At 42.7% G+C, this 26265-nt stretch overlaps 1 protein-coding gene across 32 annotated transcripts in view; it reads right to left on the reverse strand.

The window, feature by feature from the left end:
• Window positions 1-26265, reverse strand: part of PCBP3 (poly(rC) binding protein 3) — a 216993-nt gene that overhangs the window by 63983 nt on the left and 126745 nt on the right. For 29 of the 32 annotated variants that reach the window (XM_080658000.1, XM_080657997.1, XM_080657999.1 and 26 more), the window contains one exon: window positions 6206-6332. The exons of the other annotated variants lie outside the window; for them this stretch is intronic. In XM_080658000.1, coding sequence (XP_080514126.1) covers window positions 6206-6215 — 10 coding nt within the window. In that variant the 5' untranslated portion in view covers window positions 6216-6332. The remainder of the gene's footprint in view (window positions 1-6205; window positions 6333-26265) is intronic. 32 annotated transcript variants of the gene reach the window in all.

Below are 26265 nucleotides of genomic sequence, written 5' to 3' on the forward strand. Positions count from 1 at the left end.
GAGGGCACCTGCAGAAGGCCAGCCAGGCCCAACTCCATCAATGTCCTTTCAGTTCCCAAATGAGTAAAGGTCAAAAGCAATGAGCATGCTGTTAAGAGACCAGCCCCATGCTTTCCCCTCCCAGCTGAGTGTGAAAGAAAAGGCCATGCCCGCTGGAGACAGGTGGGGACAGAGACCAGCTGTGAGGACCAATGCGCCCACTCCTCATGCTTTATGAGAAATGGAAAGGGGTCATAGCCAGTTGCTTCTCCATTGTTGTATTTATGTTACTTCTGGAAAAACAATTGTCTATTCTGTCGTAAGAAAGGAAAATCAACATCCCATAACACTCACCAGGCCCCAGACAGCAGTTCTCATTTTCCCCTGAAGGCAATAATTTGGGGGTATAACTTTGTAATTTTATTAACATAAAAGTATACATGTTTGTCACACCAGAGTGTCTCAGTCTTCTTACCATATGAGATGACTGAGTGGTCACATTATCTTAGACAATGGGGACACATGTCAGGCGTGGCAGGAAAAGGAGACTGGTAAAAACTGCATCAAAATACGGGGAACCTTCCCCAGGCATGAAAATTTTATAATCATAAATATGAAAAACATAGAAATTTTCTGTCCTATCTTAATAAAATAGAAGAAAGACTTCCCTTTCTTCAAGATTGGAAAATGGGCAAGAGAGAGCCCTTTAGAAACATTACATGAGATTGCTTCAAAGGTTGCAGTTGGAAGGAAGTGGGCATCACCCTAAATGAAGAGTATTTGCGCACAGGCATTACTTTCAAGAAGAGAAAAGCCTCTTTTCTTACCAAGGGTGCAACTGCTCTTTTTTTACATCTAAAATGTAGAGGAATACATAATCTGTTTACATTTACTTTTCTGAACTTGGCCATAGACCCATGTTTCCTGGAAAGTTAGTTAAAACTACACATAAAATATTAAATATTTTATCTATGAAAGGTAAAAAAACATTTTTTCCAATAAAAAATAAATTGAGTACCATTATGATTTTGATTCTGGGAAACTATTTCTGGAAGTATTTTTGCCCAGCAAATTCAAAGAGGAGATATAACTTGTTTCAGTATGGCACCAGCAATCAGTTCACTATACAGATATTGCAGATATTTTATTCTATTCATTATTTGCCAAAATATGTTTAAGGATCCTGAACTAATAAAATACCTTAGTTCATTTATAGGACAGGAAAAAAAAACCCAAAATTTTGTTCTTTATAAGCTAAAAAATTCAGGTTAGTTTTACAAACACTTTTAAACTATTATACGTTCCACATCTGCTTTATCACAAAGCAATCACATTCGCTGGCCTTCCCAGAGACAAAACAAGTATGTTATTTCTCAAGGTAAGTATCAAACTCCAAAAGTGCATGTTGTCCATCCAGTAGTAATATAGAAGTATTATCCTTATTCTAATATGCAGATCTCACTGTGTGTTCATACCACTGGAAGCCAACAGCTCACCTGTTTCCTTGAGAGACTGACGTTCCCAAACAAAGGCGCTCACCACACTGAGAGCGCAGAGCCCCAATCCACAGGGATGGCCGATGTTTCTGAGTATGAGAATCCTATTCCCACACCTACCCCAGTATCATTGGCAACAAACATCTGTAAAATTACCTATTCATTTTTCTACATAATAACACTTTATCATTAGAGTGCTAATAGTTGACCCTGATCCTTAAAAAGGAACCAGATTAATTGAAATAAAGGACCCCATGTGAATACTATCATCTGAACGTCTAGAACTCTCTATAAGTATGACACCCTGTCCGTTTTCCCATCCCTAAGCAAAGGACTGTGTTGCTGCAGCAGGACCTCCCGACACTTCCTGATGACCTGTACCCACCCCACTTCTCGCCCTGGACACCGTGGGCTCTGTGTGGAGTGAGCCTTGGCCAGGCCCTAGCAACCCCTTACCTCCGAACACAGCGGCTATGAGGTCAGGCAGGGCTGGGTGGATGTGGCTATCAGACAGATGGTCACTCTCCCCGTTTAGAGAAAGAGAAAATTAGAGTGGTGTTTTGTTCTAAATCAAAGGAGGCTACAAATCCTATTGGCCTCAGGTTGGAAACCTCGTGACATGGGACCAGGCACATGTGACCTACTTTTTGCCCAACTCCCCTCCTTCTGTTGGAGGGGTGCGCCTGGCATGGATGCTGTCATTTCAATGACTCCTTCCCCCAAACAGCAGCCACTGCACAAATGCCTGCAGGAGCTAAGCCCTTGGAAAGGAAGGGGTGGGTGGGGGGACCTCATTGACCAATATTAATCAAAATGCAGCTCTAAGACTTGAGCTGTCACTGCCGCTGTCAGCTGTCTGCCATGAACGGGCCTCACATGAAGCGGGTCCTACCTACGAATAGCGGGCATGGCCCTGGGACTGCAGGGTCATCAGGATGAGGGGCCTGAAACAGCACCAACAGTGAATTTTCACCTCTACCATTTTTTGTTCATTGTGATCCAGAGCTTCCAGGTCCAGTCTTAAAAGCAAGCCGCACATAGAAGCTCAGCAATTGATGAGCCCTGTGTGTCCTTCAGAGCCACCCAGAAGTGAAGGTTCTGATCTGGGCAGTGTAGGATGGAAAGGTAGACCAGGACCTCAGGAGAGAACACAGAGAATGCACACTAGTCCACACATCAGGACAGGTACTTCTGCACCAAGCAGGAGAAGGTTGCCCTCTAGCTCCATCTTTCCTGAGTTATTACCTATATCTTACCACCTCACACAAAACCAGGTACAAATAAATGACAAAACACATATCAGGTAGTGGTAAAAACATGGATGCAGAGTGTACTTGCTGGCTGTGAGGACAGGTGTGCATTTGGCCAAGGGGCACTGAGCTAGCCACTGTGCACACCTACAAACTATGTGGTGGTTTTCTCACACCAGCAAAGGCACACAGAGAGAAGCGGATGGCGTACGCAGGTATCACTGACCAAGGTCAGCCTTTCTGTTCCTTAGAGGAAAAAAACTTAACACAAGTATTCAATACAATATACATATGATATATTATAGAACTGTACACCTGAAACCTATATAAATTTATTAATCAATGTCACCCCAATAAATTTGATAAAATTATAAAAGTAAATAAATAAATGAATAACACAAGTACTGGATGCTCATTACAGAAAACAATAGAAAAATGCATATATGAAAAAATAGCCTATAAATACCCAGAAAGACCACCAGGGATAGTGACATATTTGTGAAGTCTACCTATTCAGACTTTTTTCCAGTAGGTGTGTGTTACTATATTTTTAACAAAAATAGGACCAAACCACCCATGATTGTCCTGTTTTTCTCATTTACCATTATATACAAAATATTTTCCTATGTCAATATGTTTAAATCTAAATAATAGTGATCAAATTCCCATGGCATTCTATTTTATGCATAAGATTTTATGCATTTTTATGCATAAGAACATAACCAATCTGCTATGTTTGTGTATCCAGGTTTTTGAATTGTTACATTAAACCATGTTTTAATAATAATCTTTGGGTGTACCTCTTCATGTCCTTCTCTTATTTGCTTGGAATACATGTTTATAGTTATAATTTCCGGATCAAAGGATACATGTGTTTGAAGCTCTCACACACAGTGACAAACTGGCTCAGCCAGCCGCATTCTCTGTGCCCCACCTCTCACCCTGGGGCAGGCTCTGTCATCGGTGCCCAACTGAGCCAAGTTCTGGGGACATCAACATTAAGCATTCAAGCAGAGGAGGAAAATGCTAATAGTGAACATTAAGACAGCCTTGTAGTTTGTCTGGCACTGTGGCTCACTCCTCCCAGTAGCTCTCCACATAGGATCTGCTCTTATTCCTCCAGAAAGAGCAGCATAGTCACTCATGCCTTGCTTAGGGTCGTAATGCCCAGGACATCAAGGGCCCACACTCTTGCCCACCGGGTGTCTGATAGCATCCAGTGTTACTGAGAGACTGTGAGGGAGGACTGGACACCGACTTTTGGGTCTAGAAGGGGCAGATCTGTGAATCTTGACAAGGCAGGTCTGGTTCAAAATGAACAAGTGGTGACAGCAAGGCCACTTGTCAAAGGGACAGAGATGGGTGGTTACTGCAAGTGGGTGTGCCACCAAAGGGCATGCCTATGTGTTCATATGTGGTGGGAGCAGAGAGGGGGAGTAAGGCAGGAGCCAAACCCTTGAAAAGGTGAGAGGAAAGGAAGCAGTGTGCAAAAGGGACATGAAGGACCAAGGTCACCAGCTGAAGAGAAAGCTGAGGGTGCAGGGACCACAAAGGAGATGAGGAGGCGTGGCCCAGAGGTTGAGAAAAAATGGGGGATGGTGGCATCCTGGCCTGAGGATGCTCCAAGCCTATCCTCCACATGTATCCTCAGAACTCTGGTCAGCCCCAGCTCTGGTTTACATAACCATCCTCATTCCTGACCACAGCCTGGGACATGCCAGTCATGTGAAAGGAGCATTTCCTCTGGCTCCTCTTCAAACCCAGAACGACTTGTAGTTTGCTGTGACCAGTCACTGATGTGCAGCTGACAGAGACACCTGGAAGCTGAAATGGTTTTAACCTTCCTCCATGGAAAGAGGAACAAAGCAAAGATCAAAACAGCATAGGACACAGGCTTACAGAATTGGGTCAAGCACCACGGGATTAAAAATGCTGAGCTGCAATTCAAAAAAACACACCAAAACCAGACAGACAGCATCTGGGCAGGGTGGGCGAGGAAGCTGGTGCTAAGAGGAATGGCAAACCTTCAGAGAGTTTATAAGAGAGTCCGTATTAAGTCTTGTGACTTCTTAAGATGCACATGTTTCTCAGACAAGCACCTGGGAAATACGTAACTCAGAACTTATGGAATGTTTGTGTTGGGAATCTGAATTAATATAAGAAACAGCTTGAAGCAGACTCCCCATGGCCACCACTATTATGGCTATAGGTGAATAAAGCATCCTTGAGTATTCTTAAGGCTTTGGCAGAGCCTCATAATGTAAAACTCATGGGGAATAATCTAGAACTGGGCTGGAGAGTACTGAGGCATGTGAGCTGCAGAAAAAACCTCTGAGGGCTTGATTTACAGGTAGAAACTAAGGCCAGAGAAAGTCAGTCCTTCAGGCTCAGAACCTTGAGGTCCATCAGAGAGAATGTGGACCTCAGGAAGTTGGAGCAAGCAGCACACAGATCACACACTTCTGCACACATGTGAACACATTCCTATACCCGGACACACATGCACATAAACTTCTGCAATCATGCACTCATGCTTCTATACATGTGCTCTATAGAAGTGTACACACTCTTGTGCACACTGGCACACATGCTCACATGCTCCTACACACATGCATACACATTCTTATACCCATACACACATGTTCTTCCATCTGTATACACACACACATACTCTCCTGCTCACTCACAGGGAACCAGTTAAGAAGCTGATAACAGACCCAGCTCTTCAGATTCCCCACCCAACATTCTTTACAAAATAGTAGGATGAAGATCTACAGGATAAAAACAGGGAACACTAAGGGGAAATTAGTTCAAAGGATTCCCATGCTTCTCAAAAATTCAAAGGAAAGAGCCATGGAAAAATATTTCTGCCTCAGCATTGACCTGCTCCTGCAAATGCAGACCAGTTTCTTCAAACGCCAAGTCAACGCAACACATGACCTGGCAAGAGGTTCCCACATAATCATTGCATCCACTGCCTTTCTTTTTTCTGTCTTCTTTTTTGTTGTTGTTTTGTTAATCCTCACCTGAGGATATTTTTTCCATTGATTTTTAGAGAGAGTGGTAGGGAGAAAGGAAGGAGGAGAGAGAAGGAGGGAGAGAGAGATGTGAAAGAGACACATCAATTGGTTGCCTCCCACACGTGCCCTGAACAGGCCAGGGATTGAAACTGCAATCCAGGAATGTGCCCTTGACCGGGGAATGAGCCCACAATCCTTCAGTGTACAGGCCTATGTTCTAACCACAGAGCAATATCAGCCGGAGCTAGACTGTCTTTCTTTGTTAAACATTCCCTTTCATGGTCTGTCTCTCTCCCTGACACTACTCCCCAGTTGACACCCTGTCATGAACTAAAGAGACTGAAATGCAGATTGAACCACATGGAACAAACTTCCTTTTTAAAGATGAGTCTGGCTTTGTTACATACATTCTTGGTAAACAAACAAATGAGCAAACAAAAGATACTTTACAGCAACTCACCTTCCCCCATAAGCGGCTCTAAGAGTCAGAGCAGATCCATAGACACAAATGTTCAGACTTGTGGTAACTTAGAGCATCATAACTGGAACTGATGATTTATGGAAGGCCTGGCTTTTGTCCCACCTACCTAAAACACAAAAACACACGGCATAAGAGCTCACAAATTTATGACCCTATCCACTAGCGTCAACAGAATGGCTTTTTTTTTTTTTTTTTTGCATTCAACAGACTAGCAAACGTGTCTTACAAGTAAGCATTCAGGTACAAGGCAGGTGCAGGGTATGGAAACGCAGTGTCAGTGAGGACTTACCCTGGAACACTGCCCTATTAAAACCCAAATGAGGCAGCTTGAAACATGAGGAGGCTTCCATTTTATAAATGAGAAGTCCACAAGAAATTTTTTTGTAAAACTGTGAAGACTTTTGAGAATGTAAATAAAACAATTAACTTTCTACTTATAATATTTAATATATTTATATGTATTTTAAAATAACATTTATGAGATTACATATGAATTTAAATACATAGCTGATATTCCATTTTCATGGCTAGTATAATAATTTAATTAAAACTCTCCCATTTCAGCATTCAATTTTGTCCAAATAGAGCCACTTTCTCCTCCATCTGATGTTTTTCCAGAGTGTACCATTTTTGCCTTGGTCTATCTAAGTTCCTTGACTTTTACATTTTGAATCATGTTTGTAGCTGCAACTGGAAATTTAATCCTCAGTCACAAGTATCTATTTTCATAACATTATACTCTTTGCTGCATTTTTCAATCTATTCCATATGTGTATATTTATGATCACTACAAATCATTGTTCTAGGCATCGTAAAAGGCTTGTTTATAACAGTGTCCCAACATTTGGAATTGTGAGATCATAGCACCAAAAATAATTAGAAACTTATGTTAAACTGCTTTGCCTTTCTCTGAGTCAATCACGTAACCACTTTAGGCAATAAATAACAGCAATGTCTGTGTATGTCTCAAGCTAAAATTTCTCATCCATATAATATGTTGAGGTTCAAAATGGAATAAATGAGAAAACACCACATGTAAAGAAATTCCATCCTATATAATAAAAGCCTAATATGCAAATTGTTCCCTTGACCAGGAGTTCGACCGCTTGCTATGACATAGGCTGACCACCAGGGGGTGGGGCGGAACATGGCGGGCGTCAGCAATGTGGTGCTGGCAGCAGGCGGCAGCAGAGGTGCTGCCGGCGCAATGGGCCCTGACAAGAGCAGGACCGTGGTGGGATAGTGGAGTAAGTGAGCGGGTAGTGCCAGGCCAAGGCAGGTGTGAGTGGGGGCCCGATCACCCCACCGATTGCCCTGCAGATGGCAACCAGCAGCAGCAGCGGGGAGTGGGGCTGCCACCCAGCTCTCAGGTGCTAAAGGAGCCAGGTGGGGGCCCAATGACTCAGGTGGAGGGGGTCGCACGGAGGTCCAGGGGCCCAGGTGTTGCCCAGGGCCCAGAGGTCAGCTGGGACCTGCCCTTCCACGCCAGATGCTCGCACTTCGATTGCCAGCCATGCTTAGGGACCGCACCCATGCACGAATTTCGTGCACCAGGCCTCTAGTATAACATAACATTGAGTAAAACCTCCCTTTCATATGGGCACACGGCATTTCACTTGGGAAGACAGTCATACACAGTGCAATCAAATGTTCAAAATGTTACTGATCGAGGATCAGAGAAGCCTTGCTTGTTTAGTTAGGCCTAAGGTCAATAAGTGAGAATTCACCAGAAAACAATGGAAGAATTTTTAACATGGGGCTAAGACAATTCAATGGGGAAAGATCAGTCTTTGTAACATATGGTGTTGGGAAAACTGGGTATCCACATGCAAAAGAATGAACTTGGACCTTTAACTTACACCATATACAATAATTAACTCAAAATGTAAGAGGAATTTTAAAAAGGAGAAAATAACAAGTGTCAGCAAGGATATGGAGTACCTGGAATCCTCATACATTTCAGGTGCAAATATAATATGGTATAGTCACTTTGGAAAACAGTCTGGCAGTATCACAAAAAAATAAACATAGTTACCATACGACCTAGCAATTCTACTCCTAAGTGTATAACCACGAGAACTGAAGATACGTGCACACAAAAATGTGTACATGAATGTTCACAGCAGCATTATTCATAATAGCCAAAAAGTGGAAAAACCCAAATGTCCACCAATTAATGAATGAATAAATAAAATGTGGCATATCCATACAATGAAATATTATTTAGCAACAAAAAAAGAAATGAAGGACTGATAGATCAACATGGATGAACCTTGAAAACATTATGCTGAGGGAAAGAAGCCAGAGAAAAATTGTCTCATCCCATTTACATGAAATGTGCGGAGTAGGTGATCCAGAGACAAAAAGTGGACGAGTGGTTCCCAAGGCTGAGGAAAGAGGGAAATGGGAGTAACTAATAATGAGCATGAAGTTTCTTTTTGGGTGATGAACATGTTCTGTAATCAGATAGTGGTGATAGGTGCCCAACTTTGTAAATATTTAGAAACTACTAAAATGTACACTTTAAAAGTGTAAATTTTACGGTATGTGGAAAATACTCAACTAAAAAAACCTAAAGGCAATAAATACTTAAAAGTTTTGTGGTTTTTTTTTTTTTAAAGCAATGGAAGAAACCTCTCACTAAAAGTGGAAAAATTAGCATGTATTTATCTCCAACTTATAGGAACGGCACTGAGACGACACAAGATAAAAAGGCACAAACTCACAAGCACTAAAAAATCAGGAGAATTGAAAACAATCAGCAAGCTCTGTCAACACAACCCTGGAATCTGGACAGTGGATGAATAAGTGGTGACTAATATGACCAAGCAAAGAGCGATGAACCTAAGCCTGTAAGGAAGAAGCCACTAGGAAACCCTGGTTTACATCATGGATTCTAGAAGGCTGGCATGTGGCACACCCAAGGTAAGACGTGGAGGTCAGGGAATAAAAACAGAAATCATAATTTACATTTTCTGGAAAGAAGCTTCAGGCCCCCAGAAATCCTAATCACTAGTTGAGTACTCTTCTTTTCCCATGGACAACTGGAGGTTTCCCTCTGAAGAGGGTGGCTCACTCAGGGTATGACAACTAGCAATTCTTAAGATAGGGAAACGCCGAGATTAAAACCAGGGTGCTATATGAAAGAAAACAGACCAACAATGAGATCTCTTGCCCCCTTCTCTCAAGAAGATATCAAAATGCTAGCAGACAAGGATTAGTCCCTCAATAAGTTATATACAACAGAAATAGTATACACAGCAATCTCTGATACCAATGCAATCAAACCAGAAATGAATGTACTTTAACCAAAGGACAATTAACATCATTTTAGAAACATCTAAAGCAGGGGTGGGGAACATCTGGCCTATGGGTGGTATAAGGCCCGTGAAATCATTTGGTCTGGCCCTGCCAAGTCATTAGGAGTGAGTTAATTAAATGTTTGACTAAATATAGCAGGCTATTTTTTAAGCTGATAATTTTGTATGGCCTGAGAATGATGTTATAAATATTCAAATGGCCCCTGGCAGAGAAAAGGTTCCCCACCCCTGATCTAAAGGAAACTAGTTTACGAAATATAAATAGCCCTATGTCACTAAATCAGTAAGGAACCCCCCAAGATCAGAAATCTGGACAGTGATGTGACAAACAGACACATTCATGCAATGACACACTTCTTCCAACATCACCAACACGTGTCAGGGAGCCAGGGCCACTCAGCACCCTGTGGAGTTAGATATAAATAATGATGAAATATCAGAGGCTCTGCTGTTTGCTTTCAAAACGCAATTGGGCCCTGGCTGGTGTGACTCAGTTGGTTGAGCATCATCCCAGGCACTTAGAAGTTGCCGGTTCAATTCCTGGTCAGGGCACATGCCCAGGTTGCAGGCTTGATCCTCTCAGTAGGGGGCTTGCAGGCGGCAGTGGATTGATCAATGTTTCTCTCTCTCATCATTTCTGTTTCTCTCTCTCCCTCTCCCTTCCTCTCTCTCTCAAATCAATACAAACATATTTTAGAAAAGAATTGGGAGGCTGGATCTGCTCTGTGACCTCCTGCTAGCCACTAACTGTTAAAACACACACACACACACACACACACACACACACACACACACACACACACAACACAATTGGTATTAGGGAGACAGATTGAATGAGGGACACAACTCCTTTCCTCACCTCTATGGCCTTCCCTCACTGCACGACCCACTTAGGAACAGCAGAAGCCATGGTTTTTAATGTCTTGCTGAACAAGCCGCCACAACAAATCAGCTTCAAAGGACTAGTCCCCAAGGGCATCACATCCCCTCCTGGACACAGTCCAGACAAAAGCAGTCCATTAAGCTGCAAACTCCACACATGCTGGCAGACACACACTCACATGTGTGCACACAACACAGGGCATGCATAGCTCACATGGTTATTTGTGCTCCAATACAGAGTGTGGGTCCACCAGGAGTTTGAAACATCAGATAATCACAAGGCCCAGTGCTATCCTACACGCTCCCACTGGCCTTCCCCTGTGCCTTCATCTTGCCAGGAGAGGGCGAATGAGGGGAGGGCAGATGAGAATGGTGTGGAGAGAAGGGCCATGCTGGGTGAGGTATTTTAGGCCATTTTAAGAATGAGAGCAGGTGGAATCTTCAGAAAACCAGGATCTGAGAGGGTTTTGAGAAAAAAGGAGGCATGATAAATCATGATATTTTATCATGAGCAACCTGGCTGCTGGTGTGGAAAACAGGCTGAAAGTAAAGAGAGGCAGGAGAAGAAGCCAGGAGAGAATTTAGGAAATTAAGCAATAATCCAGTAAAGAGATATCACTGTAAGTGCAACGAGGAAGTGTGCAGTGGCCGTGAGGGCCCATGGCTGGAAAATCAGTCTGATTAGTGACACCCAAGCCAGTCCAGCAAAGGGCCTATCCAGCGGGAGATGCCAACATCCCACTCTGTTACAGTTCACACAGTCTAGTGACAAAGTAATGAAGAAGCAGAATACATGAAAACACACAAACATGATAGTGTGTGTGGGGGTACAATGCCATAGGTATCACTGTAAGTGCAACGAGGAAGTGTGCAGTGACCATTTAGAGGTTACACCATCTCCCCCAGCTGTCAGAGAACAACAAAAAAAAGGGCCATGTTCTGAGTCACTGCATGATTCAACAAATGTTGGATAGGAAATCAACAGACAAGGCTTTCTACCCACTTGGCAATTAAATTAGAAATCATTAGCAAAAGATAACTTTGTAATCCCCCTAGACAGAACATCTTTTCCATGTTTCTCAATAAGAAATGAATGAGACAACATCATAATGAAATCAGAAAATAATGAGACCACAACAATAATAAAATTACTACATGCCCGAATCTCAGGCAAACAGCTAAGATAGAGCTCACAGGAAAAGTTACAGCTTTAAAAGCATATATTATTAATAAAGAAAGGCAAATATTAGTAAGTAAAAAACCCATTTTAAGAAGTTAGAAAAATAACAAAGTATCCACAGAAAGTAAAAAGAAGGTATTAATAAAGAATAGATCAGAAGGGAAACAAGAGGCAATTGAGAAAAATGAACAAATATAAAATTTATTTCTTCAATAAAGATTTAAAAATATACAACCTGCTGATGACATTGATCAGGAAAAACAATCCAGAAGGTACAGATAATATCAGGAATTTAAAGGAAGACAAGGGCTCCTGTTTCTGGACAAGATGAAGGAGATACATTTCTCCTTATTCTTCCTGCTGAGTCTCACTAGAACTTGATGGAAGGCCTGAAGAGTGGATGGTATAGTTCCCCATAGCCAGGAGGGCAACCACTCTCAAAACTTTTGATCTCAAGACCCCTTTACTCTCTTAAAAAATTACTGAGGATACCGATGTGATTTTGTCTGTGTGGATTCTATCCATCACTATTTGCCTTATTAGAAAACTGAGGAACTTTATATATTTTATATAATAATTTTAAAATAATAATAATAAACCTAATACAAGTTAACAAAAGTAGCATTTTATGAGCAATGTTTTCCAAAAGTTAGTGAGAAGTGTGGCATTGTTTTCTATTTTTGTAAATCTCTTAAGTCTGACCTAATAGAAGACAGCAGGTTCCCATATCTGCTTCAAACCTACGGAGAAACCGAAGCCAAGGGAGTTGCCTGTTGTGCTGGGGCTGCTCCACAGAGGCAAGACCACAAGAGAACGCTTCTAGGTGGAAACACTGAGGACATGACACAGCTATGGATGATAGAGGAGAAGTACAGGTGGAAGGCAAGCATGAGGAAGTGGGAGGTCAATCCTGGACATAGTAAGTGAGAGGCTGGTCCTTTTCCTGGGCACGAGCAGGAGCTGGGCACTCAGACTAGAGCTCAGAGTGAGGTTTGGAGATGGAACCAGAGTTGTTGCGCCTAGATGAAATGGAGTGTTTGGCCCCAAGCAGAGTCTAGTACCAGGCCCCAGGGCAATGTGGACGGAAAGGAGAAGAGGAGGTAACACAGCAAGGACCCACCATGCATGAAGTCCACATGTTTTCTGAGGGCGGATTCTGCTTTGAATAATATCAGACACACCAAGTTCACCTGTAAGGGACGACCTGCCAGCTCTGGACATGAGGATTCTTTGTTAGGAAAGAAGTAGATGGAAAAGGATAAGTGGGGGATTTTTTGTTCCCCCTTAGAGCACACTCCAGACACATGGCGGTGTGACGACACATGGCAGAGACCGACACTCACTCCAGCCTATAGGCTGGCTGTCCCCACACAGTTTTCCCTCAGCTGTGTTGCCCCATCCTGAGCGGGGTCTTCTCCAAAGAGACTCAAAGGACATTGGTCAACGGAACCTCCCAAACTCAAAAGGGACAGTACTTTCAATCTGAGTATTGCTAGAAGCCAGGGTCTCCCCATCACAACAAAGCCAGAACTGTGAGGATGCAAGAATCTGGCCACTAGGTGGCAGCAAAGCCCTGTGGTTTAATGGCAGTCCTTCAAAGGAGCACTTGAAGACACACAGAATGTGTCCCCCAGTGAGGTTAGGTCTCTCACCCAGAGGCCTGCAGACTGCAGCCTTTCCCATCCTATCTACCTTCTTTATTCAGGACTTTCCATTTTTTATTGTCCATATACACTGGTCCCATTTCCCAGCTGCCAACTTCAAGGACAACTGTCCACTGCTGGGCTCCAACATAGCTGCTGGGGACTGCTTGAATCCAGGCTGCTCCCCCCGCCCTCCAGGAGCTTCCCATCCTCACACCATGCATGGTCCTCACACTATGCTTGGTCTGCATATTACACACCATGCTTCCCAGTGAAGCAAGCACACCTATGGCACACCTACTCCCAGTCACTGCCACCCTTTGGGTGTCAGCCTTATTGCCACATGGCCACACTCACCTTCATTCCCCCTCACAGCCATTAGTCCCCTGAGCGCTCCCCACACTGCCTTCCCCAGAAGGCACAGCACTACATGGAAATGTTCTCCATGGCTTCCAGGCACACCTGAAAGTGTGTGCAAAAAAACATTTTTTCAAGGTGGCACCGTGTTTTCAAATTCTGAGCCACAGAATCTTTTTTCTAAAAGCAGATTTCTGCAAATGTTCAATACATGCATCAGTTTGCATGTATGGCCCTGAGAGAAGCCCGAATGGGACCCAGAGGCCACCTCACGGCTCCACCACACCTGCAGATGTCCCTGCACTTCCCAGAATGTTCTGTAAAGCACTGGAATAGGAGGAAGCGAGGACTTGACACCTCAGACCAGGGTCAGAGTCCCAGCACCTTCACCAACTGAGGCCCAGGAGCAGTACTGTCTTATCTGGAAAATGGGCGCATTTCCACGCATCAATGGTCTGCAGTGAGGACCCAATGAGGTAATGGATGAGCACATGCTCTGAACACAGAGCCCAGCAGAGCATCCATGCTCACCATATCATGTTAAAATAAAACACTCTACATAAATTCAACCTGGAAAGAAAACATACTTTAATTACTATGGAAAATGCTTATTGTCAGTCTTTCTTACTCCCATTAATAACATTCAAGTAAACTGCTCTTATTACAATGCTCTTGTGAAAATGGTTTCTCCAGAGATGCCAACAAAACACACTGGGCCCAGCCACTACCCGGGGCCATCCACAGGGTTGGGAATACCCACTGACACTTAATCACGGGATCTGGGTGAACACATAAGAAGGACACATGGCAGGGGCCTTGTTTATCTATTTTACAGGTCGAATGCTCACCATTTCAGTGCACTGGAACGCCAGGATTGGACCACAAGGGAAGAAGATGTTACAGGACCCAGGTCTAGAGAGGTACAAAAGCAAGGCTGCACAGTACACTTCCACAGACCCTACTGGACCACCAGATACCCAACACACTGCAGATGACAAACTCCCCTTGGGCATCTTTCCCTCCAAGCATGGGCTCTCATCTTAGGCTTATCAGGCTCACAGAGCCCTTGGAGGTTAAGTTCCTGCCGCTTGAACCACCAGGAGACTCTATGAGGCCCCCTGCCAGGTGTGAGCCATCCTGTGTTACACCATTGCCATGAGCATGGTGACTTCGCTGGTGCAAGCCTTAGCTCCCTCCCTGGCCATTACAGTCACCTACTCACAACTTCTCAAATCCAATCACACACTTGCAAGACCTCTTGTTTGTCTCCATCTTCACTTCAATTCACTCCACAATCAAGACATTACATGATTCATGAAAGTCTCTCTATCAGAAAGCAAGCAATCCTAAATCTGTATGTGCCAAGCAACAAAGCCACGAAATTCAGTAAGTAAAAACTGATAAAACTAAAGAAATAATAGACAAATCCACAATTACATTTGGAGACTTCAATACACCGACTGGTAGAACAACTAGATAGAAAATCATCCACAATGTAGAACTTAACACCACCCATCAAAATGAGGTGCTAAACACTCTATTTGACAACACCAGAACACATTCTTCCTAAGCACCCATGAAGCATTCTTCGAGGCAGACTAGATCCTGAGCCATAAAAGTAATCTCAACAAATTTAAATAAATTAAAACCCCACAGAGTGTGTTTTCTAATTACAATTAAATTAAATTAGAAATCAATAACAGAAAGATAACAGGTATGTCTCTAAACATTTGGAAATTTAACAACACACATCTAAAAAATCCATGGGCAACAGAGGGAAGCTAAGTAAAATTTAAGAAGTATGCTGGACTGAATGAAAATGAAAATACAACATATCAAAATTTATGGAACTCAGCTAAACTGGTACTGTGAAGGAAATTTTAGGATTAAGTGTCTAAATTAGAAATGGCCTCAAATCTGTAAGCTAAAATCCCACTTTAAGAAACTAGAAAAGGAACCAACTAACCACAAATCAAACAGAAAGAATGAAACAGTAACTACAAAAGTAAAAATTAATGAAATTGCAAACAGAAAAACAATAGAGAAAATAAATGAAACAAAAAGCTGGTTCTTTGAAAGGTTCAATAAAATTGACAAACCTATAGCTAGACTGACAAAGAGAACAGCAGACACAAACTACCAATATTAAAAATGCCACAAGGGCTATCACTGCAGAGTCCACAGACATGAAAAGGACACTAAGGGACTACTACAAACAACTTTACACACATAAATATGACAACTCAGATGAAATACACCAATTTCTTGAAAATTACAAACTACCATAACTCACCCAATATGAAAGAGATTAGTTGGATAACTCTAAACTATTAGAGAAAATTAACTTGGTTTTACTAGTAAAATCTCCTGAAAAAGAGATCCTCAGGCCAAGCCGACTTTACTGGGGAATTCTATGAGGTGTTTAAAACCATTAGCACCAATTCTATACAATCTTTTTCAAACAACAGAAGACAAGGAAATTCCATCCAACTCTTTCAATATGCCGCTATTACCCTAACAACAAATCCAAAGACAGAACATAAAAAGAAAACTGCAGACTAATGTTCCTCATGAACATTACCAGGGATGCAAGGCTGGTTTAATATTTAAAAAGTCAATCAATGTAATCCATCATATTAACAGACTAAAGAAGAAAAATTACATTACTATATCATTGATGTATGGGAAGCATTTGACAAAATTCAATACTCATTCATGACAAAAATTCTCAGCAAACTAGAAATTAAGAACAGTTCTTGGTTTCCATAGTAACTGCCAACCATTTAACTACATGGCAAGTATGAGGTGACATAAGGTAATCACAGACAACAGGGAAATTGTAGAGTATTAAATAAATACAAAGTGACTAGTGATTTGGTTGTGGCCTCATCTGCTCCAAGCCCCACCTTTCACTCGTCACCAGCCCGGGGGCAGTTCCCATTCTCCAGCCAATAGCCAGTCACTCAGGTGTGAGTCCTGCTTCTTCTCTCCTCTCTTCACTAGCATCTCAGGCAGGTCATCCTCAAGTTTTCCCACCCCACACCTTGTGCCTCTGTGGGGTTGCCCTTCCCAGGACCAGGCTGAGAAGCAGGTCAAAGTCATGCATGGGGCTCCAGGCTGTGGTTATTGAGATTAATTTTATCAACCAGAACAATAGGAAGGGTGCTTTTAGACTTCAGTTAGTTTATCAACTGCCAATTAAAAGAAAACCTAAGAAGGGTTTTCTTTTTTAAAAAGACAGTAAAAGTCAATACACAAACCAGTCTTCTACAGATTAAACAGGATGGTTACCCAAGAGCATTCATCTGCTGTCACCTGTACCAGAATCCCCCAAAAGGCAGACACTCTAAGACAGCAGCAATAAAAGCAACTCATGACATTTGTGGAAACAGTGATGATTGCAGATGTTTTGATTAATTATTAAGGTAGAAACAGATAGTGTTTATGGAATAAAAAAATTCCAGAAGACATGTAGAAGCATCTAGTGTGCTAGGAATGAGAATTTGGACACTCAGCTCAGGGTTACTGGACACAAGGACTTTGAGAGGATTGATTGGAGGCCCCTCCCACCCCCTGCCATGTGTCCTGACTCCCACTGCTGGTGTGTTCTTTGAGCCAGGGCAGCAGGCATTGTGTCTTAACAGCAACCAACTCCACAGAGGAGTTACTCTAGAAAACAAAATCTTGGCAGATGCAGTCCAAAGATCCCCATCTCTTCTCCCCCAATACCAGAGGCAGGCTACAATGAATGGAATGCATATCCTTGACAGGCAAATCAAACCTCTCAAAAGCAAAGCTGTGGGCATAGCCAAGAGATGTCATGGGTTTCAGAAGAACCAGCCACAGGAGAAAGAATCACCAAATGCAACAAAAGAAGATACTCAAGGGAAGAGTTAGTGATACAAATAGAAGAATACTCATAAAGAAAACGTTGCTCCTTCAAAAGAAACCACCAAAGATTTTAGAAAGAAAAGTTAGTTGAAATGGAATAATCAGGATGACTTGAATCACAACACAGACAAAATGAAGAAGGAATTAGTGATTGGACTAATGAACCAAGGATTATTCCAGAATGCAGACCTGGAGGACCTAGGGCTACTACAGAATGCAGACCTAGAGGACCCAGAACTCTTCTAGAATGAAGATCAAGGACTGAGAAGTGGAGAGTGTAAGAGAAAAGGGTGAGGCCAAAGCAAGTTTGAGAAGCTCCATTTTCTGTTGCATAGGAGTCTGAAAAGGAGAGAACATAAACGGCTGAGGGAGAATAATGAAAAGCTACTGGAAGGTGCTTCTCAGAGTGCAAAATGTATCAGAGGACTCAGTATTGAGACACCACAACTACCCAGACATATTAGGACACAGTTTCAAAATACTACTAAATACGAGAAAACGCCCTAAGTAGTCATCAGGAGGAACAAAGGCCTAGCTAGCAATTAGCATCAAATTTCTCAATGATAAATTATTATTCTAGAATTAATTGGATCAGCATCTTCAAACTATTTTGAGAAAAATGACTCCAAACCTGAAATTTCAGACACAGCCAGACTTGATTTAAATTGAAGGGCAAAGGGAAGTTTTTTTCCAGACAGTCAAGGACTCAGAGTTCACTAGCCTTATTCTTAAGACTCTTAACAAAATGACAAAAGGACAACCGTCTATTAAAAAGGGTGGTGTTTGATCCCACCAATAATGGTGGGTAAAGAATCCAGTATGACATGTAGCTAGTTCTAAATAATTATCGATGCACATTGTGGTACAAATTAAAATAATAGTTGAAAAATCTTTTTTTATGTATTTTTTTAATTTATTTTTTTAATTGTTTGAAGTATTACAAATAGTAGTACATATGTCTCTTTTTTTTCCCCCATTGACCTCCCCCCAGCCTCCCCTTCCCCCCAGTACATGCCTTTACCTGCCCCCCCCCCAGTGTCTTTTATCCATTGGTTATGCTTATATGCATGTGTACAAGTCCTTCAGTTGATCTCTTACAGGCCGCCCCCCCAAAAAAACCTCCTCTGCCTTCCCGCTGTAGTTTGACAGTCTGTTCAATGCTTCTTTGCTTCTGTATCTATTTTTTCCCCTTTCCTTTCCTTTAAATATAGTTGAAAAATCTTACGTATATGTATTTATATAGGGATGAAAAGGAGAAAAGTGAAAGTTCCCTAAAATTCTGGTCGTTCCCTAAGGATGTGTAGATACTACTCTTATAGTCTATGTTATGTAACTGTGTATTTAAACACAGTAATGACTTATAAGGAGCTGCCAGTCAGAGGCACAGATGGTACAATTTCAATCCTGTAGAGAAAAAACTCTAGAACAAAGAAAACCTGATTAAGTCACCAAAAGGTAGTGTAGAAGAGGGGGGGGGGAACAGAAATCAAGAAATATATAAGGCAAGACATCATGTAGGCATTAGTACAAATGTGTGTTAATTTTCTCTTTTAAGAGATAAAACTTAGATTATCTTAAAAATGACACAGAAACAAAATGTGTTCATGGGAAGTATACTAAGAAAATGCTGCCAAAACCGGTTTGGCTCAGTGGATAGAGCGTCAGCCTGCGGACTGAAGGGTCCCAGGTTCGATTCCGGTCAAGGGCATGTAACTTGGTTGTGGGCACATCCCCAGTAGGAGGTGTGCAAGAGGCAACTGATCAATGTTTCTCTCTCATCGATGTTTCTGACTATCTATCCCTCTTCCTTCCTCTCTGTAAAAAATCAATAAAATATATTTTAAAAAAAAAACAAAACAAAAGAAAATGCTAATCACTGGAAAGCAGGACAAACATTATTTTTAAGAAAAAGATGAAAAGTACTAAATGAGACAAAGATACTTCATTTTGAAAATAATAAATCTCTAAGAAGACATGATATTCATGATCTTTTATATACATAATTACATAGCTATAAAATTTATGAAGAACTTGTAGAACAAGAAGTGGACAAATCCAGTACCATAATGAAAAACTTTAATTTAAAAAAATCAAGAAGAAAAAAAACCATACAGTTATGATTTGAACAGCATTCTTAACAAACTCTGTTCCAAACAGAATATTATTTTCTTTCGCATTTCTTCCTTCCCTGTCCCTCCCTTCCTCCTTCCTTTTTGTCAAGCACACCAGGACCATTAACCATGGTTTTTTGTTTTTGTTTTTTAAAAAAAGGGTTTTAAATATCCTATCTAATAAAAGAGTAATATGCAAATTAACCATCACTCCGCTACGCCCACAAGCCACGCCCACCAGCCAATCAGGAGCGAATATGCAAATAAACCCAACCAAGATGGCTACAGCCACAGAGAGCAGGAGAGAGGCTTGGGTTTCCCCCGCAATGGAGGAAGCCAAGCTTTCCGCCTGCCCTTGCCAGCCTAGGCCTCCACTCAAGGCTACAAAGTTTCATGATAGAAGATACATAAACCCAAACAGAAATGGCGGCAGCCATGGAGCTGGAAAGAGCAGGAGGCTAGGGTTGCCCGCAGCGATGGAGGAAGCCAAGCTTTCCACACACCCTGGCCAAGCCAAGCTTTCCACACACCCTGGCCGGCCCAGGCCTCCGCTTAGGGCTACAAAGTTTCAATTATAGAAGATACATAAATAACCCAAAAAATGGCTGCTGCCAAGGAGCAAGCAGAAGGCTGGCTCCGCTCCAGGCTACAAAGTTTCAATTGTAGAAGATAAATAAACCCCAGATACCAGGGCCTCTGCTTGGGTCACCAGGGGGCGTGGCCAGCCTGCAAACCACCACAGGCCCCTCGCCCAGGCCACCCCACGCCCCAAGGGAACCCTCACCCTGATCCGGGACACCCTTCAGGGCAAACCAGCTGGCCCCCACCCATGCACCAGGCCTCTATCCTATCTAATAAAAGAGTAATATGCAGATTGACCATCACTCCAACACACAAGATGGCTGCCCCCATGTGGACACAATATGGCCGCCACAAGATGGCCAGCAGGGGAGGGCAGTTGGGAGCAACAAGGCCTGCAAGGGAGGGCAGTTGTGGGCGATCAGGCCAGCAGGGGAGGGCAGTTAGGGGTGACCAAGCCGGCAGAGGAGGGAAGTTGGGGGAAACCAGGCCTGCAGGGAAAGGCAGTTGGAAGGGACCCAGGCCTGCAGGTGAGAGCAGTTGGGGGGGGAGGGGGGACCAGGCCTGCAGGGCAGGGCAGTTAGGGGTGACCAGGCCTGCAGGGGAGGGCAGTTGGGGGGACCCAGGCCTGCAGGGGAGAGCAGTTGGGGGGCACAAGGCCTGCAGGGGAGGGCATTTAGGGGCAAACAGGCTGGCAGGGGAGCAGTTAGGCATCAATCAGGCTGGCAGGGGGTGGTTAGGGGGTTATCAGGCTGGCAGGCAGAAGCAGTTAGGGGCAATCAGAAAGGCAGGCAGGTGAGCAGTTGGGACCCAGCAGTCCTGGATTGTGAGAGGGATCCCAGATTGGAGAGGGTGCAGGCTGGGCTGAGGGACACACACCCCTTGCACGATTTTCGTGCACCGGGCCTCTAATATATATATATATATATATATATATGACCATGTATTTGATTTTAAGGAAATTTTACTGCAGAGGTTATTAAGTACAATATAAGTGGAAATTAACCACAAAGTCATATCCAAAAATAACCCAGACTTTATTATATACATGGAGATTTTGGAGTGCTTTTACATAAAGCATAAACTGTTTAAAAAGTAATGAAAATGAGATAATTCTGCATATCAAACCATGAAGAATATTGCCAAAATGGTTCTTAGGAGAAAATGTCAGAAATCAGAAACATTTAAAATAAATGAACTACCCTGTGACTCTAAATGTTAGAGAAAGAATCCTATATAATAAAGTAATATGCAAATTGACCATCATGCCCTCGCACAAGATGGCCACCCCCATATGGTCACAAGATGGCCTCCACAAGATGGCCGGTAGGGGAGGGAAGTTGTGGGCGATCAGGCCAGCAGGGGAGGGTAGTTGGGGGCGATCGGGTTGGCAGGGGAGCATTTAGGGGCGACCAGGCCAGTAGGGGAGGGCAGTTGGGGGCGATCGGGCTGGCAGGGGAGCAATTAGGGGCAACCAGGCTGGCAGGGGAGGGCAGTTAGGGGCGACCGGGCCAGCAGGGGAGGGCAGTTGGGGGTGATCGGGCTGGCAGGGGAGGACAATTAGGGGTGACCGGGCCAGCAGGGGAAGGCAGTTGGGGGCAACCGGGCTGGCAGGGGAGGGCAGTTGGGGGCGATTGGACTGGCAGGGGAGCAGTTAGGTATCAATTGGGCTGGCAGGGGAGTGGTTAGGTGGTGATCAGGCTGGCAGGCAGAAGTGGTTAGGGGCAATCAGGCAGGCAGGCAGGCAAGTGGTTGGGAGCCAGCAGTCCCGGATTGCAAGGGGGATGTCCGACTGCCAGTTTAGGCCCAATCCCAGATTGAAGAGGGTTCAGGCTGGGCTGAGGTACACTCCCACCCCCCAGTGCACGAATTTTGTGTACTGGGCCTCTAGTTACAAAATAATTTAAGGCAAAATAGAGATAAATGCAGTAGAACCTGAAAACTTGGTGCAATAAATTCTGGAAGAGAACCATACTTCCAGCAAGAGGCAAAAGGCAAAATGTAAAACTTGGGTAACCAGAAAGTAGTTATAACTACAGATGTGGTTGCTGTTAAAACTTTCAGATAGCCAGGAGTCAAGATGGCAGGATGGCAGTGAGGGGGAGAGTGTGAGTGAGTGAAGGAGTGAAAGGGGAATATGTGGACATGTGGTGTGTGTGTGTGAGAGAGAGAGAGAGAGAGTGAGGGACAATTAGATCCTGAAGGACTTTCAGGAGCTGGAAGATTGAGCTCTTTTAAATGGGGAGCCCCTGCTACTGCTGCAAGCACTCCCAGGTGGCCAGCACTGGCACAGTAACCATGCCATCTTGAAGGGGAGAGCTGCTGTGACTAGGAGCCCAGCCTCACCACCATCCAGACTGGCCTCAAACACCACCCAGGACCCTACAGCCACTCAGGCCAAAGACCTGCTACCGCAGCAGCAGACCCATGGACACCAGGACTCCAGCCTCCCTGGCCACCGGCTCCTGTGAGTCCTGGAGTACACGACACTGCCACCAACCCGCCGCCACAGCATAGGCCCCGCATGTCTCGGCACCTGGGATCTCCTGTGACTCACAGGGCATGCAATGCTCCCGCCAACCTGCCACCACAACACAGGCCCCACCCCACGTGTCTCAATGTCTGGGCTCTCCTGTGACTTTTGGGACACGTGATGCTCCTGCCGACCTGCCACTGCGGACACAGGCCCTGTGTCCTGCAGCCTGGGCTCTCCAGTGACTCTTGGGGTATGCGACCCTCCCACCAAGCCCCCCGCTTCAGTCGCAAGCCCCACACAACTCTGCACCTGGACCCTTCAGTGATAGCAAAAATGGGGAGACAAAGAAACAACACCCAAAGGAAAGAAAAGGAGGCATCAGCAGGAAAAGGAACTAAATGAAATGGAGGCATGCAATATGTCAAAAAAGAATTCATAGTAATGGTCATACAGTTCATAAACCAGATGGATGAGAAAATCACCAACTTATGTAAGAATCAAGAGAAAATCAATAATGATATAGCTATAATAAAAAACATGATGGAAGGTTTCAACAACAGACTAGAATAAGTAGAGGACCGAATTAGTGAGTCAGAAGATAGGGCAGAGAAACATGCCCAATCTGAACAGCAATTGCAGAAAAGAAAATCAGAAAGCAGGAGGGAGCCTAAGGCAACTTTGGGACAACATGAAACGAGTTAACATACATATAATAGGGGTGCCAGAAGGACAAGAAGAGAAGCAAGGATTAGAAAACCTATGTGAAGAAATAATGACAGAAAACTTCCCTGATGTGGGGAAGAAAAAGTCACACAAGTACAGAGAGTCCCAAACAATATGAACCCAAAAAGACCCACACCAAGACATGTCATAATTACAATGGCAAACATTAATGACAAAGAGAAAAGCTTAAAGGCTACAAGAGAGAAAGAGTTACCTACAAAGGATCTCCCATCAGATTATCACACAGAAACACATCAGGCCAGAAGGGAATAGAATGAAGTATAAAAAGTGATGCAAAGCAAGGGACTGAATCCAAGAATACTCTATCTAGCAAGGCTATCATTCAAAATTGAAGGGGAAATCAGAAGCTTCACAGACAAAAAAGGTTAAGGAAGTTTATCACTACCAAGCCAGCAATGCAAGAAATGCTAAAGGGACTGCTGTAAAAAGAAGAACTAGATGGGGAAGGAACACAGGCATAAAAAATAAAAATTGTTATAAACAAGTAGCTATCAATAATAACCTTAAACATAAATGGACTAAATGCTCCAATCAAAAGACAGAGAGTGGCTGAATGGATAAGAAAACATGAACCATATATAGACGCTGTCTACAAGAGACCCACCTCAGAACAAGGGACTCACACAGACTGAAAGTGAAGGGATGGAAAAATGTTTTTCAGGCAAATGGAAATGAGAATTAAAAAAAAAGCTGGAGTAGCAATACTTCTATCTGACAAAATAGACCTCAAACTGAAGGCCATAACAAGAGATAAGGAAGGCCACTTCATAATACTAAAGGGTTTGATATAACAAGAAGAAATAACTCTGGTAAACATATATGCACCCAATGCAGGAACACCCAAATACATAAAAAACTTCTGGAAGATATCAAGGGAGAGATCGACATCAATACAATCATAGTAGGGGACTTAATACCCCATTGTCATCACTGAATAAATCCTCTAGACAAAAAAAATTAGCAAAGAAACAGCAATCCTAACGACTCACTAGACCAGATGGACTTAACCAGTTAACTGCCACGCGTCCAAAATGGAAACCATCCTCACATACCACGATATTTTGAATTTAAAAAATCAATTTGCAATGAATATTATAAAAATAAATATATTACTCACAACTTAGGTGTTCTTGAACACCTTTAGCTGAAAATTCTCACAAAAAATGATTTTAAAGTTGGTCAGGGCTGCCACTTAGAAAAAACATTTTTTTTTTTTTTTTTTATAAATGCACGTGGCATGTGGGGAAGGTCCACCACTTGCGTCTACAGATGCTTATGGAATACAATGGGTTAATCGAAATCTTCAGAACATTTCACCCCAAAGCTGCAGAATATACATTCTTTTCAATTGCATGTGGGACATTTTCAAAGGTAGACCACACATATTGGGACACAGGCAAAGTCTCTTCAAATTGAAGAGTATTGAAATCATATCAAGCATCTTCTCAGATCACAATGGCATAATGTTAGAAATAAACTACAATAAAAACAATCATAAAATTCAAACACTTGGAGGCTAAAGCGCATGTTATTAAACAATGATTGGGTTACCAAAGATGTCAAAGAAGAAATAAAAAACATCCTGGAAACAAATGACAATGAAAACACAACAATCCAAAATCTATGGGACACAGTGAAAGGATTCCTGAGAGGGAGTTCATTGCATTACAGGCCTACCTAAAAAAACAACAACAACAACAAGAAAAACTGGTAATAGATTATCTAACTCTACAACTTAAAAAATTACAAAGAGAGCAACAAGAAAAGCCCAGAGTGAGCAGAAGGAAGGAAATAATAAAGTTCAGAGTGGAAATAAATGACATAGGGACAAAAAAAAATTACAAAAGATTAATGAAACCAAGAGCTGGTTCTTTGAGAGGATAAACATGATGGATGAACCTCTAGCCAAGCTCACCAAGAAGCAAAGAGAGAGGACCCATATAAACGAAATCAGATATGAAAGAGGTGAAATAACACACCTCACAAAAATACAAAGAATTGTAAAAAAAATACTATGAGCAACTCTATTCCAAAAAACTGGTCAACCTAGAAGAAATGGACATATTCCTAGAAAAATATGACCTTCCAAAACTCAATTAGGAAGAATAAAAAAAAATCTGAATAGGCCAATAACTATGGAAGAAATCAAAGCAGTAATCAAAAACTTCCAGCAAATAAATACTCTGGACCAGATGGCTTCACAGGGGAGTTTTACCAAACACTCAAAGAAGAACAAAAATCTATCTTCCTCAGACTTTTCCAAAAATTCAAGTAGAAGGAACACTTCCAAACTCTTTCTATGAAGCCAGCATTACCTTAATCCCAAAACCAGATAAAGACACTACAAAGAAAGAAAATTACAGGCCAATATCTCTGATGAACATAGATGCTAAAATCCTCAACAAAATCCTAGTAAATCAGATCCAGCACTACATTAGAAAGATCATACACCATGACCAAGTGGGATTTATTCTGGGGATTAAAGGATGGTACAATATCTGCAAATCAATAAACGTGATACATCAGATAAACACATTGACAGATAAAAATCACATAATCATATCAATTGATGCAGAAAAAGAATTTGACAAAATCCAACACCCTTTCTTGATAAAAATTCTCAGCAAAGTGGGAATAGAAGGATCATACCTCAACATAATAAAAGCCTTATATGACAAACCTACAGCCAACATCATACTCAATGGGCAAAAACCAAAACCATTCCCCCTAAGAACAGGAACAAGACAGGGATGCCCACTCTCACCACTCCTGTTCGACACAGTACTGGAAGTGCTAGTCATAGTGATCAGACAAGAAGAAGAATAAAAGGCATCCAAATTAGAAAAGAAGTAAAAC

Source organism: Plecotus auritus (assembly GCF_963455305.1).
Source record: "Plecotus auritus genome assembly, chromosome: 2".
NCBI classification, from domain to species: domain Eukaryota; kingdom Metazoa; phylum Chordata; class Mammalia; order Chiroptera; family Vespertilionidae; genus Plecotus; species Plecotus auritus.